Source organism: Hypanus sabinus, chromosome 11 (assembly GCF_030144855.1).
Source record: "Hypanus sabinus isolate sHypSab1 chromosome 11, sHypSab1.hap1, whole genome shotgun sequence".
Taxonomy (NCBI): Eukaryota; Metazoa; Chordata; class Chondrichthyes; order Myliobatiformes; family Dasyatidae; genus Hypanus; species Hypanus sabinus.
Window position 1 is genome coordinate 95305471 of NC_082716.1, and position 16268 is coordinate 95321738.

Here is a 16268-nt window from a genome sequence, read left to right on the forward strand (position 1 = left end):
AGTTGTTCTGCTTTAACAAGCATTTGCTCCATCTTCCAGCTAAATCAAAAGAGGGAAACATTTGGCCCTTGGTGCGTATTTACCGTGGTGGTTTCCTTTTGATCGAGTTTCTCTTTCTTCTTGGCATCAACACATATGGCTGGCGACAAGCTGGTGTGAATCACGTGCTGATCTTTGAACTCAATCCCAGAAGCAATCTCTCTCACCAGCATCTCTTTGAGGTTAGATACTGTGAATGTGATCATAATGATTGAAATGAGCATTTTCTGGTATACTGCTGTGGAACAATTTGAGAATGAAGACATTTGCAATTTGTTCTAAATTGTTCTAAATGAAACTCTAGTTTCATTGCGCAGCACTTGAAACACATAATCATGGAGCTTATAGTAACTTTATTTCATGCATGCTTGTTGGAGAATATTGTTATTGCCCTTTTTGTTTATTAATCCCTGACGTACTAATGCTGCATATGCTCCTAATTGTGGGAGAAGCAAAAGCTAGAACAGATTTATGGAAAAATCCATAAATACTTCTAGTTTATATTTGAACCTTTGTCTAATTTTTGTGAAATTAATAATAATTATATTGATAAAGTCCTCTCAGAGGCTGCCTATTTTAAGAAGACTATCTAGCCCTTGCCATACACAGCCTATTGACACAATGGGGTTATAATGAATTATATTGACAAGTTAATGAAATTGTATTGAAATGTAACTTACAGATGGAGAATTGTTTTGTTGGTGTGTAGGTATTTTATGGCTTTATAAAGATTTATACCCATGTAAACTATCTTTTTGCAGATTGCTGGATTCCTTGGAGTTCTTTGGGGCTTGAGTTTATTCATCAGTTTGAATGGGCCATACAGTTTAATTCCAATGCCATTCAATCCTCTTGTACTGTATGGATTCATGTTCCTGTTTCTGATCAATCCTACAAAAACCTGCTACTACAAATCCAGGTTCTGGCTCTTAAAGCTCTTGGTAAGTCCTTTTCTGAATCTTTATTAACAATGTTTCTATTGAAAGTTCTGGAAGTGAAATTCATTTATCCTAAACAATGTGCTTTGTCGGTTATGAAGTAAAAACTGACATACTGGAAATAAACAATTTAAACAGAAGATGCTGGGCAGAGCAGCATTTGTGGCAAAGGGAACAGAGTTGCTGTATAAAGTTAATGATCGGTCATCTAAACTGAGAAAGTAGAAGTGTTTTAACTTGCTGAAGAGGGAGTAGAAGGAAATGTCTGGGATCTCTTGAACGAGGGAATGCGATTACTAAAAGGGAGATGGTTCAAAGGTTCACTTATTATCAAAATATACAACTCTGAAATTCTTCAATTCTCTGGGTAGCCATGGCACCAAGTAAGAAAAGAAAGGCAGCACGATCATCAACCCTCAAATCCCTCCTCTCACACAAAAAAACATCAGACGCATTGACCCCCAAATCCCCTCCTCGCACAATTAAAACCAAGATCGGGTGAAAAAAGACAGAATATAAAAGCTATAAGGCTGAGAGAGATAAAAAAGAATCCATTGTCTATGTCCACATCCAAAACACAGAAAAAAACCTGGGCCACACACTTTAGGTGCAGCGGCAGGCACTCATCCTCTGCACTTGCTTTAATGCTTCAATATCCCTCATCACTTTAATTGGTGAACAACGAAAGCTTTAATCGGTGAAATGGAACCAAACATCAGCCTACCCACTGTGAGGTTTGCTCACTCTGCCTTTGCCTCCTGGGAGACTACAATGAACTAAAGCACCCAAACCATTTCCAAACAGCAAAACACAGGCTCTAACAGTTCCATAATCACATTCAAAACAAGAAACAAACATGAGAGATATAAAAGAAGTGGAAAAGGTAGTTTCATGATCTATCCAGAAGATGTCAACCAAGGTATGCAGGTGCCATCTTGACCAGAATCAGATTTAAAAATGAGGTGCAAAGGAATTTCTTCTCTCAGAGATTGTGGATCTCTACTACAACTAGTTATCCAAATGGATCAGTTACTGGAAATTGCAAAAGTGGAGCAATTTTTATTGTTTTCATTATTCATGAAAATTAGACCTCTAGGTTCATGTTTAGGGAATAGATTTTTGACCACTAGCCTGAAGATTTGAAAAGAAGAGCATGGTGAGCTGCCTCAACATCTATCACCCAGTTGTACTCATATCTACTGTGATGAAGTACTTCGAGAGGTTGATCATGGCCAGAATCGACTCCTGCTTAAGCAAGAAACTGGACCCATTGCAATTTGCCTATCAGCACAATAGGCAAATCTCACTGAAATCTCACTGGATCTCCACTTGGCCTTGGATCACTTAGACAACAATAGTACATATGTCAGGCTGCTGTTTACTGATTACAGTTCAACGTTCAACACCATCATACCCTCAGTACTAATCAACAAGGTCCAAAACCTGGACCTCTATACTTCCCTGTGGAACTGAATCATTGGATTTCTCATGAGGAGACCACAGTCACTGTGGATCAGAAATAACATCTCCTTGCTGACAGTCAACACTGGCACACCACAAGGATATGTGTCACTACATGTACAAATTTGTGGTTAAGCACAGCTCAAATGCAGTCTATAAAACTGCCCATGACAGAACTGCTATTGGCAGAATTTCAGATGATGACTTGGAAGCATACAGGAGTGAGATAGATCAGCTGAATGAGTGGTGTCACAGTAACAACTTTATACTCAATGCCAGTAAGACCGTGTTGATTGTGGACTTCAGGAAGGGGAATTCCAGGGAATACACAATAGTCCTCCTCGAAGGATTAACAGTGGAAAGGATAAGCAGTCTCAAGTGTCTGGGTGTCAGCATCTCTGAAGCTATATCTTAGGCCCAACATATTGATGCAATTACAAAGAAGACATAACAGCAGCTATAATTCATTAGGAGTTTGAGGAAACTTTGTATGTCACCAAAGGCTCACATATTTCCACAGATGTACTGTGGAGAGCATTCTAACTAGTTGTATCACCATCTGATGTGGAGGCATGATCGCACAGGATTGGAAAAAAAGCTACAGGAAGTTGCAAACTCAACCAGCTCCATCATGGGTACCAGCCTCCCCAGCACTGAGGACCAAAGGGCAATGTCTCAAAAAGAAAGCATCCTTCCTTGAGGACCCCCATCATCCAGGACATGCCCACTTCTCATTGCTACCATCAAGCAGGACGTCCAGGAGCTTAAAGAGACACACTCAATGTTTTAGAACAGCTTCTTCCTCACTACTATCAGATTTTTGAAAGAAAATCAGTTTTTTGTGCTTTCTTTTTGCACTATTTATTTAATTATGTGTGTGAGTGTGTGTAAATATATAGCTTTTTATTATGTGTTGCAATATATTGCTGCCGTGAAACAACATATTTCATGACATATGCCAGTGTTATTGAAGCTCGTTCCAAGTCTGAACCCTTAGTAATTACAAGTTACAAATGTTACTCCTTTTAATACATTATAAAATTGTAATGTTATATTTAATTTTCTTACCAAATTGTCAACAAACTTTCAGGAAAATTATTTCACCAGACAGTAAATTAAGACATTGAGATGACGTTGTTTTGTATAAAACACAATATGTCTTGAAATTGTCAGCTACTATTGTGCAACAGAATGCATTTGGTGCAAGTTTACAATGTGCTGATCTAAATAAGCTACATAATGACAGTAGTCAAATAAAATTCCTACTTCACTGATGTATTTTATCCAGTCAATGATTATTTTAATAGTACACCACAAGCCTTTGTAGTGTAAGAAGTTTCTATTTGGTGGTAGTATTTTTAGTATCCATGAAAACATAATGCTGTATTTATTCAGGCCTTGGGGAATCTTCAACATTGTTTATGCAGAGTTGTTCTATCTAATGCATTTTTGAAAATACTGTTTGGGATCATAATTTGTTTATTTTCATATCTCATTGGAAGTATTTGAAATTTAATGGAGTTAGATTTCCTGAAGTAATGCACATTCAATATTAACTCAGACTGGGGTTCTCCACAGGGCATACTGTATTTTAAAGAAATAATTCAAAATACTGCTTTTGATGCTAAAGATGTGGGTAGTTTTCTTTGTTTATTCAGTCTGAAGGAATCATCAAGGAATTAAATTGATTCATCTTCATCCTTCTCATTCTGTTTCTTCATTTACTAAACAATTTTTTTCTCCTTTTTCCCTTCTGGTTCACACTGTTTCCCTGTTTGTTGTGCTCTCTGTTTTCCCCATTCTAACTTTTATTTCTCTCCTCTATTCTTTGATCCAAATACCTCTATTGCTTGCCCTGGTTGTATATTTCCCCTTCCTCTCTTCCCTATTGCTTACCTCCCCCATTTTATTCCCTTTCACCTTGCTCTGTCCCATCATTTCTGAGTACTCTCTGTTTCTGACCCTCATCATTATCTGACACCTCTCTCTTTTCTGGACCACCCACTCCTTTCTACTTTTTTCCAGTACTTCACTTCTGTTAGATCCCCTAACAAATATTCTACCCTACTTTGTCACTTCCTGTCTTTGCATTCCCTAATTTAATATTCCCCCATGAATGGCACCTCCTTCCATTTACTCCTCCTGCCCAATCTTCATATCTCTTGCGTCTTCTGCTCCATACTGATTCTCCCACTGCCCCATGCTGCACCTCCCTCTACTTCGTACCCATCCCTTTCACATTTCCATCTCCCTATTTTCCAGTGTACGTGTCTTTGGTGAGTTTACTACTGCCCTTCCTGTTTCCAGTTGCTCCCTCATCCATTTACTCCTTCAATCAAACCTTCTCCCTTCTCTCCTTTTGCCCACTTTTCTCACTGCCACTCACTTTGCCCCTTTTCTCTCTGCAAGTGTGTTACCATTATTTCTCCATCCTTCTGGAAATTGGAAATTGTGTCCTGAAATAATTATGTTTAGCTTGCATAGGTCAAACACTTTGCCATGAAGTATTCTGCAGTGCTTGAACTAGATCATCATTTGAACTAGATGGATTCAGTAATTACTTTGCAGTCAGGATTTCCACTTCAATTTAATAACCATAAACATGTACTTAAAAGAAGATCAAATTAAGTTATGATGTTGCCTGTTGTTAGTTAGAGTTATGACAATTGCTGACAGTATTTGTCTGTGCTAATGGTGTAATAATTGTGTCTTATGGTTTACACCAGGTTATGATGTTGGTGTTCATCCTCTATGCAAATTTTAATTCTACACACTTGTGCCTATTTTGTACTTATGTCACTCTGTCAACTTTTCCTTCAGTCACATATGCATTTTTGATGTTGATGTTGTCTCTGTGTTTGTTACCAGTTCATGAAAGCATTAGTTTTCAATCATTGTGTAATTATCTTATATTTTCTGACACCTCTGTCAAGATCTCGTTCAAACAAAGCTTTAAAATAATCAACACGTACGAACAAGCTGGATGAACTCAGCAGGTTGGGCAGCATCCTTTGAAATGAGCAGTCAACGTTGCGGGCCAAGACCCTTCATCGGGACTGAAGAAGGAGGGGGAAGGAATGTAAGGGGTAATTCCCTCCCTTTCCCTTCCCCCATCCCACTTTTACTCTGCCTCCTCTTCTAGCTGCCTGTCACCTCTCTCATGATTCTGCCTTCTCCTACTACCCATAGTGCTTTCCCCTTACATTCCTTCTTCACCTCTCCTGCCTATCCCCTCCCTGCTTCCCCTCCCCCACCCCTTGATCTTTCCTCTGATTGGTTTTTCACCTGGCACCTTCCACCCTCCCCCCACCTTCTTTATAGGGCCCCTGACTCCTCCTTCTTCAGTCCTGACGAAGGGTCTCGGCCCAAAACGTTGACTGCTTATTTCAACAGATGCTGCCTGACCTGCTGCGTTCATCCAGCTTGTTTGTATGTGTTGATTTGACCACAGCATCTGCAGTGTACTTTGTGTTTGCTTGTCTTAAAAATAATCTTTGCCTCCTTTAAATAAGTTTGCCTGCACAGGTTGAGCATATTCCTAGAGATTGGGTGGTATTTTAATGGACAGGATATATGAGTATTTGGAAGAACAGGAACTGACTGGAGATGGTCAACATGGCCAATTTTATAGAATTTTTCAAAGAAGTTTCCAGAAAAGTTGATGAATGCAAGACAGTTAAGTGTTTAAATAGACTTCATCAAGGCCTTTGACAAGATCCCACATGGGAGGTTGTTCAAGAAGGTTCAGTGACTTGGCATTCAGGATGAGGTAGTAACTTGGATTAGACATTGGCATCGTGCAAGAAGCCAGACAGTAGTAATACATGGTTGTTTCTCTGACTGGAAATCTCTGATTAGTGGTGCGCCGCAGGATCAGTGCTAGGTCCATTGTTATTTGTTGTTTATATCAACTGTGATAATGTAGTAAATGGGATTAGCAAATATGCAGATGCCAGAACATTGGGGGTATAGTGGGCAGCAAGAAAGACTATCAAAGTTTGCAGCAGAATCTGGACCAGCTGGAAAAATGTGCTGAAAAATGACATATGGAATTTAATGCACACCATAAGACCAGAAGACATAAGAGCAGAAGTAGGCCACGTGGCCCATCAAGTCTGCTCCACCATTCCATCATGGTTGATTTATTATCCCATTCTCCTGCCTTCTCCCTGTAACCTTTAATGCTCTGACTAACCAAGAACCTATCAACCTCTGCTTTAGATATACATAGCCTCCACAGCAGTCTGTGGCAATAAGTTCCACAGATTCATCACCCTCTGGCGAAATAAATTCCTTCTCATGTCTGTCCTTCTAGTCTGAGGCTGTGCTCTCTGTTCCTAGACTCACCCACTATAGGAAACATCTTCTCCGTATCCACACTGTATAGCCTTTTCATTATTTGATAGGTTTCTATGAGATCCACCCACTATTCTTCTAAACCAATAAATACAGGCCCAGAGTTATCAAATGCTCCTCGTACATTAACCCTTTCATTCCCAGAATCATTCTTGTCAACCTCCTCTCCAATGCCAACACATCCTTTCTTAGATAAGAGACCCAAAACTGTTCACAATATGAGTACAGTCTGACCAACACCCTATAAAGCTTTGGCATCCATTGTTGCTCTTATATTCTAATCATCTTGAAATGAGTGCTAACATTCCTTTTGCCTTCCTTACCACTGACTCGATCTGCAAATTACCCAACAGGGAATCCTACAAATGGACACCCAAGTCCTTTTTTGCACCTCTGATTTTTGAATTTTCTACCCGTTTAGAAAATTGTCCACAACTTTATTTCTTCTACCAAAGTTCATGGCTGCACTATATTCCCTTACCATATCTTCTCCCATTCTTCCAATCTGTCGCAAGTCTTTGTACAGACTCACGCAAAATGCTGGAGGAACTCACCATTTGTTGATGATTAATTTATCTCTACTCCAAGGGATATTCAGTGACTTGGAAATTTTCTTGTATCCATCTCCTGACTTGTGCTTTTCAATAACCATTTCGCAGAGTTGCTTGGAGTGTTCGTATGTCTTCATGGTGTAGTGTTTGCCAGAATACGGACTCACCAGCTGTTGGGCCTTCCAGATATAGGTTACAGATACTACAATCAATTGAAACACCTTGACTGCACACAGGGTCTCCAAAAACAGATTTCCAATTAACTAATTATGTGACTTCTAAAACCAATTACCATTGCTGATTTGGTTTGTCATATTAAAGAGGGTGAATACTTCTACTAACAATTATTTTGTGTTGTATATTTGTAATTAATTTAGATCACTTTGTAGAGATCTATTTTCACTTTGACGCAAAAGATCTATTGATCAGTGTCAAAAAAAACAGGTTAAATCCACTGTGATTCAATGTTGTAAAACAAAAAACATGAAAATTTACAAAGTGGGGATAAATACTTTTTTATTGGCACTGTACCTCTCTAGCATCATTTTTCAGCATTTCAATATCCATTCTTGCCTCTCTCTTACTCTTTATATATCTGAAAAAAACTCTTGATAAGTTTGAGGTGTGAAACTTTGGGATGACAAACCATGGTAGGACATACATGATGAATAGTTGAATACCAAAGAGCACAGTAGAACAAAGGGATCTAGGAATATAGATCCATAATTACTAGATAGTGGTGTTATAGGTAGATAAGGTCATAAAAAGAGCTTTTGGCACACTGGCCTCATAGATCGAAGTATTGAATACAGGAGTTGGGATGTTATGTTAAAACTGTTTAAGATGTTGGTGATGCCTAATTTGTAGTATTGTGTGCAATTCTGGTCACTTATTACAGAGAAGATATCAATAAGATTGAAAGAGTGCAGAGAGAATTTACAAGGATGTTGCCAGGATTTAAGAACCAGAGTTATAGGGTAAGGTCGAGTAAATTAGCACTTTATTCCCTAGAGCATACGAGAATGAGCGGAGATTTGATTGAGATATACAAAGTATGGATAGGGTAAATGCAAGCAGGCTTTTTCCACTGAGGTTAGAAAAGACTACAAATACAGGCCATGGGTTAAGGATGAACGGTGAAATGTTTAAGAGAACGTAATGGAAATCTCACTCAGGGTGGTGAGGGTGTGGAATGAGCTGCTAGTGAAAGTGGTGGATGCGGGTTTGATTTCAATATTGAAGAGAACTTTGGATAAATATATGGATGTGCAGTGTATGGAGGGCAGTGGTCTTCACTCAGATCAATCGGACTAGGCAGAATAATAGATTGGCATGGACTATGTGCTGTTATGTTCTCTGATGCTTTGATTCTGTATCTTGATGCGATCATCTTAATAAAGCAGCCTTTCTTCCCCCTTCCAATATTTATTTAGCAATACAGCACAGAATAGGCCCTTCCTGCCCTTTAAGCCACGCTGCCCTAGCAACCTCCAACAAACCAGATTAACCCAAACCTAATCACGTGACAACTTATGAGGACCAATTAAGCTACCCTGTACATCTTTGGACTGTGGGAGGAAACCCACACATTCCACTGAGATAACGTACAGAGACTCCTTACAAAACAGCACCCGAATTGAACTCCAGATGTCCCCAGCTGTAATAGCATCAAGCCACCGTAGCAACCAATACTTTTAGAACTGTATTAAAATACTCCCTTTCATTTGCTCATTGTTTCCGTGCTGTTAATCTTTAATTTCTCAAGACAGTCTGGGAGGGTTGGTATCTCCAATATTAATCTTGACCTTAACAGGGTATGTAAGACTCAGACATTGCATTGCTTTTGGCTAGCAATTGAAGGTATGTCCATTTAAGTAATAACTGGAAATATCGATATGTCATAAATATTTACAGAGGAATATTCTTGCATATGCTCTAGGGAAAAGAGATGTATTGATGAAATATAAACCAATTGTGTAATTACTTTTTGTAACTGGTTTTCTGAAGAGCCACTGTGGCTAATGGTTGGTAGCTAAACTTGAAATAATGTAACACTGCACATTTGTAGATGATTGACAGAGCAGTAATTACACTGTCCTGCTAAAGCAGCACAAAAATGATAAAAGCTGATGAATGTTTCTCACAGCTGTATTTAGCCAGTGATGTCACATAGGAGAAGGTCTAAACCAAAAAACTGTCCTGGTAATGTCTTCAAGTAATGGTATCTACCCACTGAAATGAGCAGTTGTTGAATAGAATTACTAAAAAGCTGTCACTTTTATTGTTTCTCTCTCTTTCAGTTTTTGTCAGCTCTTCTGTGAAGCATTGACATTGTTGGGAAGCAGTTTACCTGTCTTGTGTCAACCCAGATAGATGTCCATAGGAGGCATTGACTTTGACTATTGGTAACCATAGCTGATCCCAATCCATTCTTTATGCATTCCACATTTTTTCCTTATTAGGCAGTCCTTCAGGATTAATGAGTCTAGTTTTACAAATATTATGTGTATGCTTCAATCTCCCAGGTGCTTCAATAAATGAATCAACACTTGAAAGTCATCATCCTAAAGAGCACACACACAATTTCAATGGCTGAAGTTGACATGAACTTGTTACTTGTGTAGAATTGATATTGGTTGAACAGTTTCCCATTGGGTCATGTAGATTAGCTCCTCTCCAGTGGGAAGTTTTCTGCAGTTGGCTAGAAAAATTGAGAAACATCTTGCGTAGTGAGACGGCCTTGCTTGATGCCAATTTGCACTGAAATTGAGAATACCAAGAACCTGGTTACAATCATGGCACATATATGTCAGGTGGAGGTGAATTTCTACAGATAGCCAAATTTGAGAATGAAGCTCTGCAATCCCACTTGATAAATGAAGTTAAATCTTTTGTGAGGCTAAAGCTACATGTAGTGGCTGACATGAGGAAATCTGCAGATGCTGGAAATTCAAGCAACGCACACAAAATGCTGGTGGAACGCAGCAGGCCAGGCAGCATCTATAGGGAGAAGCACTGTCAACATTTCAGACCGAGACCCTTCATCAGGACTAACTGAAAGGAATGATAGTAAGAGATTTGAAAGTAGGAGGGAGAGGGAAAAATACGAAAAAATAGGAGAAGACCGGAGGGGGTGGGGTGAAGCTGAGAGCCAGAAAGGTGATTGGCAAAAGGGATACAGAGCTGGAGGAGGGAAAGGATCATGGAACGGCAGGCCTAGGAAGAAAGAAAGAGGGAGAGGAGCACCAGATGGAGATGGAGAACAGGCAGAGTGATGGGCAGAAAGAGAGAAAAAAAAGAGGGGGGAAAAAACTAAATATATCAGGGATGGGGTAAGAAGTAATAATTCTTCGTAACTTCTGCCACCTCCAACAGGATCCCACTACCAAGCACATCTCCCCCCCACCCCACTTCTGCTTTTCACTGGAATCGCTCCCTACGTGACTCCCTTGTCCATTCGTCCCCCCCCATCCCTTCCCACCAATCTCCCTCCTGGCACTTATCCTTGTAAGCGGAACAAGTGCTACACCTGCCCTTACACTTCTCTCACCACCATTCTGGTCCCTTTTCAGTCCTTCCAGGTGAGGCGACAGTTCTCCTGTGAGTCGGCTGGTGTGGTATACTGCGCCCGGTGCTCCCGGTGTGGCCTTTTATATATTGATGAGACCCGACGCAGACTGGGAGACAGTTTCGCTGAACACCTATGCTCTGTCCGCCAGAGAAAACAGGATCTCCCAGTGGCCACACATTTTAATTCCATGTCCTATTCCTATTCTCATATGTCTATCCATGGCTTCCTTTACTGTCAAGATGAAGCCACACTCAGGTTGGAGGAACAACACCTTATATACCGGCTGGGTAGCCTCCAACCTGATGGCATGAACATTGACTTCTCTAACTTCCGTTAATGCCCCTCCCCCCCTTCTTACCCCATCCCTGATATATTTAGTTTTCTCCCCGCCTCCTTTTTTTTCTCTCTCTCTGCTCATCGTTCTGCCAGTTCTCCATCTCCCTCTGGTGCTCCCCTCCCTCTTTCTTCATCTCTAGGCCTCCAGTCCCATGATCCTTTACCTTCTCCAGCTCTGTATCCCTTTTGCCAATCACCTTTCCGGCTCTCAACTTCACCCCGCCCCCTCTGGTCTTCTCCTATCATTTGGCATTTTCACCTCTTCCTCCTACTTTCAAATCTCTTACTTCTTTCCTTTCAGTTAGTCCTGACGAAGGGTCTCGGCCCGAGACATCAACAGTGCTTCTCCCTATAGATGTTGCCTGGCTTGTGGCATTCCACCAGCATTTTGTGTGTGTTGCATTTAGTGGCTGATGCATTATTCTTGGATTTGACACATGTTGAAAATCATGTTTGTTGGGTCTCTAGAGGGATAGAGACTCATCCAATGGAGCTTCTCTCCATTGTAATATGGAGAGAAGCTTTGAGCCACTGGAAGGAGACAGCTGATGAAGACCTTGGTGAAACTTGCTCTGTGGCAGTGAACAGAGTTCCTCTGTAATCAACACAGTTGGACTTCTCTCCTTTGTTGAAAATGGTCATGATTGTAGATTTATTGAAATCCACTCATATGTTCTCCTCTTCCCAAACATGGGAATTCTGATTGTGAATTTGTGATGGAACTTTCTCTTTGCCAACTATTAGAACTTCAGCTGCTGTTGAGGGCTTGTTTGTCATCTGGCATTTTCAATCTTTTACCAGTAAAGTGATGGAAAGATATCAAGAACACTCATGAGGAGTTGTTTGTGGTTTTCCTCCTGTAAGCACTACCTGCCTCTGTGCTTGATAAGTTTACAGGCAGTCCCGGTTTACGAACGAGTTCCGTTCCTGAGTCCGTCTTTAAGTCAGGTTTGTACGTAAGTCTGAAAGGTATATTCAGTATTACTTAGCGTCAGTTAGTCAAGTGTTTGTCTTAGTAAATAGTATATATTTTATCTTTCTAAGCATATTAAACACTTAAGAAACGTATTTATTCCAATAATTAAACCACTGCATTGCTTAGTAATAATTGTAGCTTTCATCGGGGCAGGGCCTTTCACATACTCCATTATTCTCACTTTATCCTTTAAAATTGTTCCAATCGTTGACCTAACACTTTTCCAATGATGGATGGCACTTCACCTCTTTCCAAACGCTTTATTATTTCCATTTTATTTTCAATTGCGACCGCTACCCATCAATAGAACAGAAACACTGCGGGTGGCAGGCTGCTCCCAAGGTCCGCTGGGTCCTAAGGACCGCCAAACTGAATTCCCCGGGTCCTAAAGTCCACCGCACTGAGACAGGTTAAATGGGACAAGTGGGGGCTGTGCTGGGTTTGGGTATTTGATCCTCCACAATATTCCACGTGGGAATTTAAACTGGAGGTGGCAGTATTTTTTTATGAGGTCAAGTTGCGAGCTCAACATCGACCCGGCACAGATGGCAGGAGTCACTGGATCAGCATCAACCTGGCGCGTTCAGGAGCGGTCTGTCACTGGATTGAACTCGGGAACCTCTGTTCTCGAGCCTGGCGCTGATCTCACTGCACCACCAGCTGACCGGAACAGGGAGGGGCGGGGTCAGAGTGAATCTTGCTAAGGAAAATTTAAACCAAATACAAAGTTACACACTCAACACAGTGTCAATGGCAACAACTTAAAATGGCAGACGGCGTCGCAATCTGACTTAAAATGGTGGACGGTGTTCTCCTTCCTCGGTTCGTAAGTACGAGTTGTCCGTAAGTCGGACGTTCGTAACTCGGGGACTACCTGTACTTTTGTTCTTAGCTGTCATTGGAGTGAGACTTTGAATATTTGGGCCTTGACATTGTTGTTTCTACTTGTTATCGATTCTTAAAGTTACAATTCTCTGTTGTACTCCAGCCTGTTCAAATGTTTCTTTTATAGTCCAAGAATGCATTGCATTTTTTATCCATTAGTTCCTGATTCTTCTCATTGCAGTCATCGGACATATTGAACAAATAAAATGTGTATGTTGCTGGAGAAGCCACAAGTCTTTATGAGGGTGCTAATTATGGTTGATTTGAATACCATCCAGATGTGATTCATATGGCTCCTGTTGGTTGGATGGATGAGGTCATTAGTTTGCATAAACCCTAGCCCACATCCCACATGAAGACAAGCTGACTTCATTATCGCATAAGAGACTTATCTGGATTACGGTTGTTCATTAAATTGTACATACATTTTGAGGCATTTTGTCATGGGTTCTAGGTCAATATGTGCAGATAGAAGATGAGTTGTTATTCCTCAGGTTTATGTTGAGTCTCCTTGTAACAATGAAGGAGGTCTCATACAGAAGAGTCAATGTGACAAAGGTTAGAGAATTAAACTGGATAGCAGAAATCTCACAGTCACCCTTACAAACTGAATACAGGTGCTCCTTATAGCAATGGCATAATCTGTGTTTGACTTCTCCAGTACAGAGGAGACTAGATTGTAAACACTGTATGCAGTACACTAGATTCAAAGTGCAAAGTAAATTTATTATCAAAGTACATACAGGTCATCATATACAACTCTGAGATTCACCTTTTTGTGGTGTAAACAGTGGACAAACAGCCAATGTGCAAAAGGCAACAAACATTTAATAATATAAATAAATAAATAAATAAACAAACAAACAATAAATATCGAGGACATGAGCTGAAGAGTCCTTGAATGTGAGTCCATAGGTTGTGGGAATAGTTCAGTGAAGTTGACCCCTCTGTGTCCAGAGCCCAATGGTTGAAGGGTAATAACTGATCCTAAACCGATGGTGCAGGTCCTGAGAATCCTGTACCTTCCTTATGGCAGCAGCAAGAAGAGTGCATGGCCTGTGTGGTGGATGCTGCTTTCTTGTGACTGTTGTCCATGTAGTTGAGCTCAATGGTGGAGAGGACTTTACCCATGATGGACTCGGCTGTATCCCCTACTTTGTGTAGGATTTTCCATTCAAGGGCTTTGGTGTTTCTATACCAGTATATGATGCAACCAGTCAATATATTCTCCAGAATACATCTGTAGAAGTTTGTCAAAGGTTTAAGATGCCACATCAAATCTTTGCAAACCTATAAGGAAGTAAAGATGGTGCTTTGCTTTCTTCATAATGGCACTTGCGTGCTGGGTCTAGGACAGATTGTCTGAAATTGTTACACCAAGGAGTATAAAACTGATAACCGTTTTCACCATGATCCCCCAATGTGGGAGGTCATTGGACCTTATGGACTGCCGGTTTTCTCCACCTGAAGTCAATAATCAGCTCTTTGGTCTTGCTGACATTGAGTGAGAGGTGGTTGTTATGGCACCACTCAGTCCCTCCTATAAGCTGATTCGTCACCACCTTTGATTCAGCCAATGACAGTGTTGTTGTTAGCAAACCTAAATATGGCATTGGAGCAATGCTTAACCTCACAGTTAAGCATAATATATATATTATGCTCAAAGTATAAAGCCGAGTAGAGGAGAGGGCTAAGAACACAGTCTTGTGGTGCACCAATGCTGATAGAGATTGTGGAGGAGATGTTGTAGCCAATCCGAACTGTCTGGGGTCTCCAAGAATGGAAATCAAGTATCCAGTTATAGAAGGAGGTATGGAGGCTAAAAGCTTATTGATTAGTTTTGAGGGGATGATGGTATGGATGCAGAGCTGTAGTCCAGGAAGTACAAGTGAGTCACTGCTTCACCTGAAAGGACTATTAAGAGTGTCTGGTTGGTAGAAGGGTAAGAGATAAAAGGACATATATAGCATTTCCTATGATTGCATGGCAAAGTGGTATGAGGAGAGTTATTAATGATGGAAGAACAACCTGGGGGTCATGGTGTGAATGTTGAATGGGAAGGGGAGTCTGCCATGTTGACTTGATATTAACATTATTTCAAGAAAAGAACTTCCTTTGTCAAAATTAATTGTTTGACATAATATTTATCAATTCTGAAGCACTTTGTTGTGGAAAATTTCAAGCCATGTAAGATGAGCACATATCCAAGTTCTCTCTTTTCAGGCAGAATTTTATGGTAAATACACTCAGTAAAGTTACCTAATCATCTGTGGTGAAATGTTAAAGATGTAGATAGCTCTGTAGCCAAATAAATCTAAAGAATTAAAATTCTGCAGATGCTGGAAATCCAAAGCAACACACACAGACTGCTTGAGGAACTCAGTAGATCAGACGGCAACTATGGAAACGAATAAACAGTCAACGTTTCAGGCTGAGATCCTCCTTCAGGACTCAGGAAGCCCTTTTCCAATCAAAATTGAAATTTTAATTCGAATAGGTAAAATATGAAATGATTGTCCAGCTTTGTATAGTGTATACAAAGTTAGGCTAGCTTCATCATTTTGTGACTTTTATGCTATAATGTCCACATTTAAAGTTTGGTATTCGTAAAGAGTTAAGAGATTCACAGAACACTAAACTAGCTAGAAAACCTCAGAATGAAAAAGATTCTCACAGTATTTTCCGGTATTATAAAGGGAATTCTCAATGATTCAAGCAGGAGTATTGAGAGTGCGTGCAGGTATTAAAGGAAACATTATTTTGTTTTTAGAGATATTGTGAAACTAGATAATTCTGTGTGAACCACACTTTGCTTATGCAAAATATATCATGACAAAAGCAATAAGTCAGTGACTTGCGTAAAGACTTTGTGAGGACATGGTTTCCTAAATATTTTACAAGTAACAGAAGCAAAAGTCAGCCTGCTCCACCATTCATTAAGATTGTGGCTCCTCTCTTACCTCATCTTTTACTTCTGTGCTCCATAGACCCATATCTCTTGAAATTCCTAATATACAATTATCTAAGTTTTTTAATGGTACATTTTATATCAGGCATGATTCCATGGAGATGCCATACACGCAAGAAATAATTTGAAAGAACGTATGATAGAGCTCAAAATTACCTATTTAACAGTGTATGTCCTGAAGTCTAGT

The 16268-nt window shown here is 40.2% G+C and overlaps 1 protein-coding gene across 3 annotated transcripts in view; it reads left to right on the plus strand.

Moving 5' to 3' along the window:
• Positions 1-16268, plus strand: part of LOC132402201 (xenotropic and polytropic retrovirus receptor 1 homolog) — a 444705-nt gene that overhangs the window by 318324 nt on the left and 110113 nt on the right. For all 3 annotated transcript variants that reach the window (XM_059984917.1, XM_059984920.1, XM_059984919.1), the window contains 2 exons: positions 40-221; positions 801-980. In XM_059984917.1, the coding sequence (XP_059840900.1) occupies positions 40-221; positions 801-980 (362 nt within the window). The remainder of the gene's footprint in view (positions 1-39; positions 222-800; positions 981-16268) is intronic.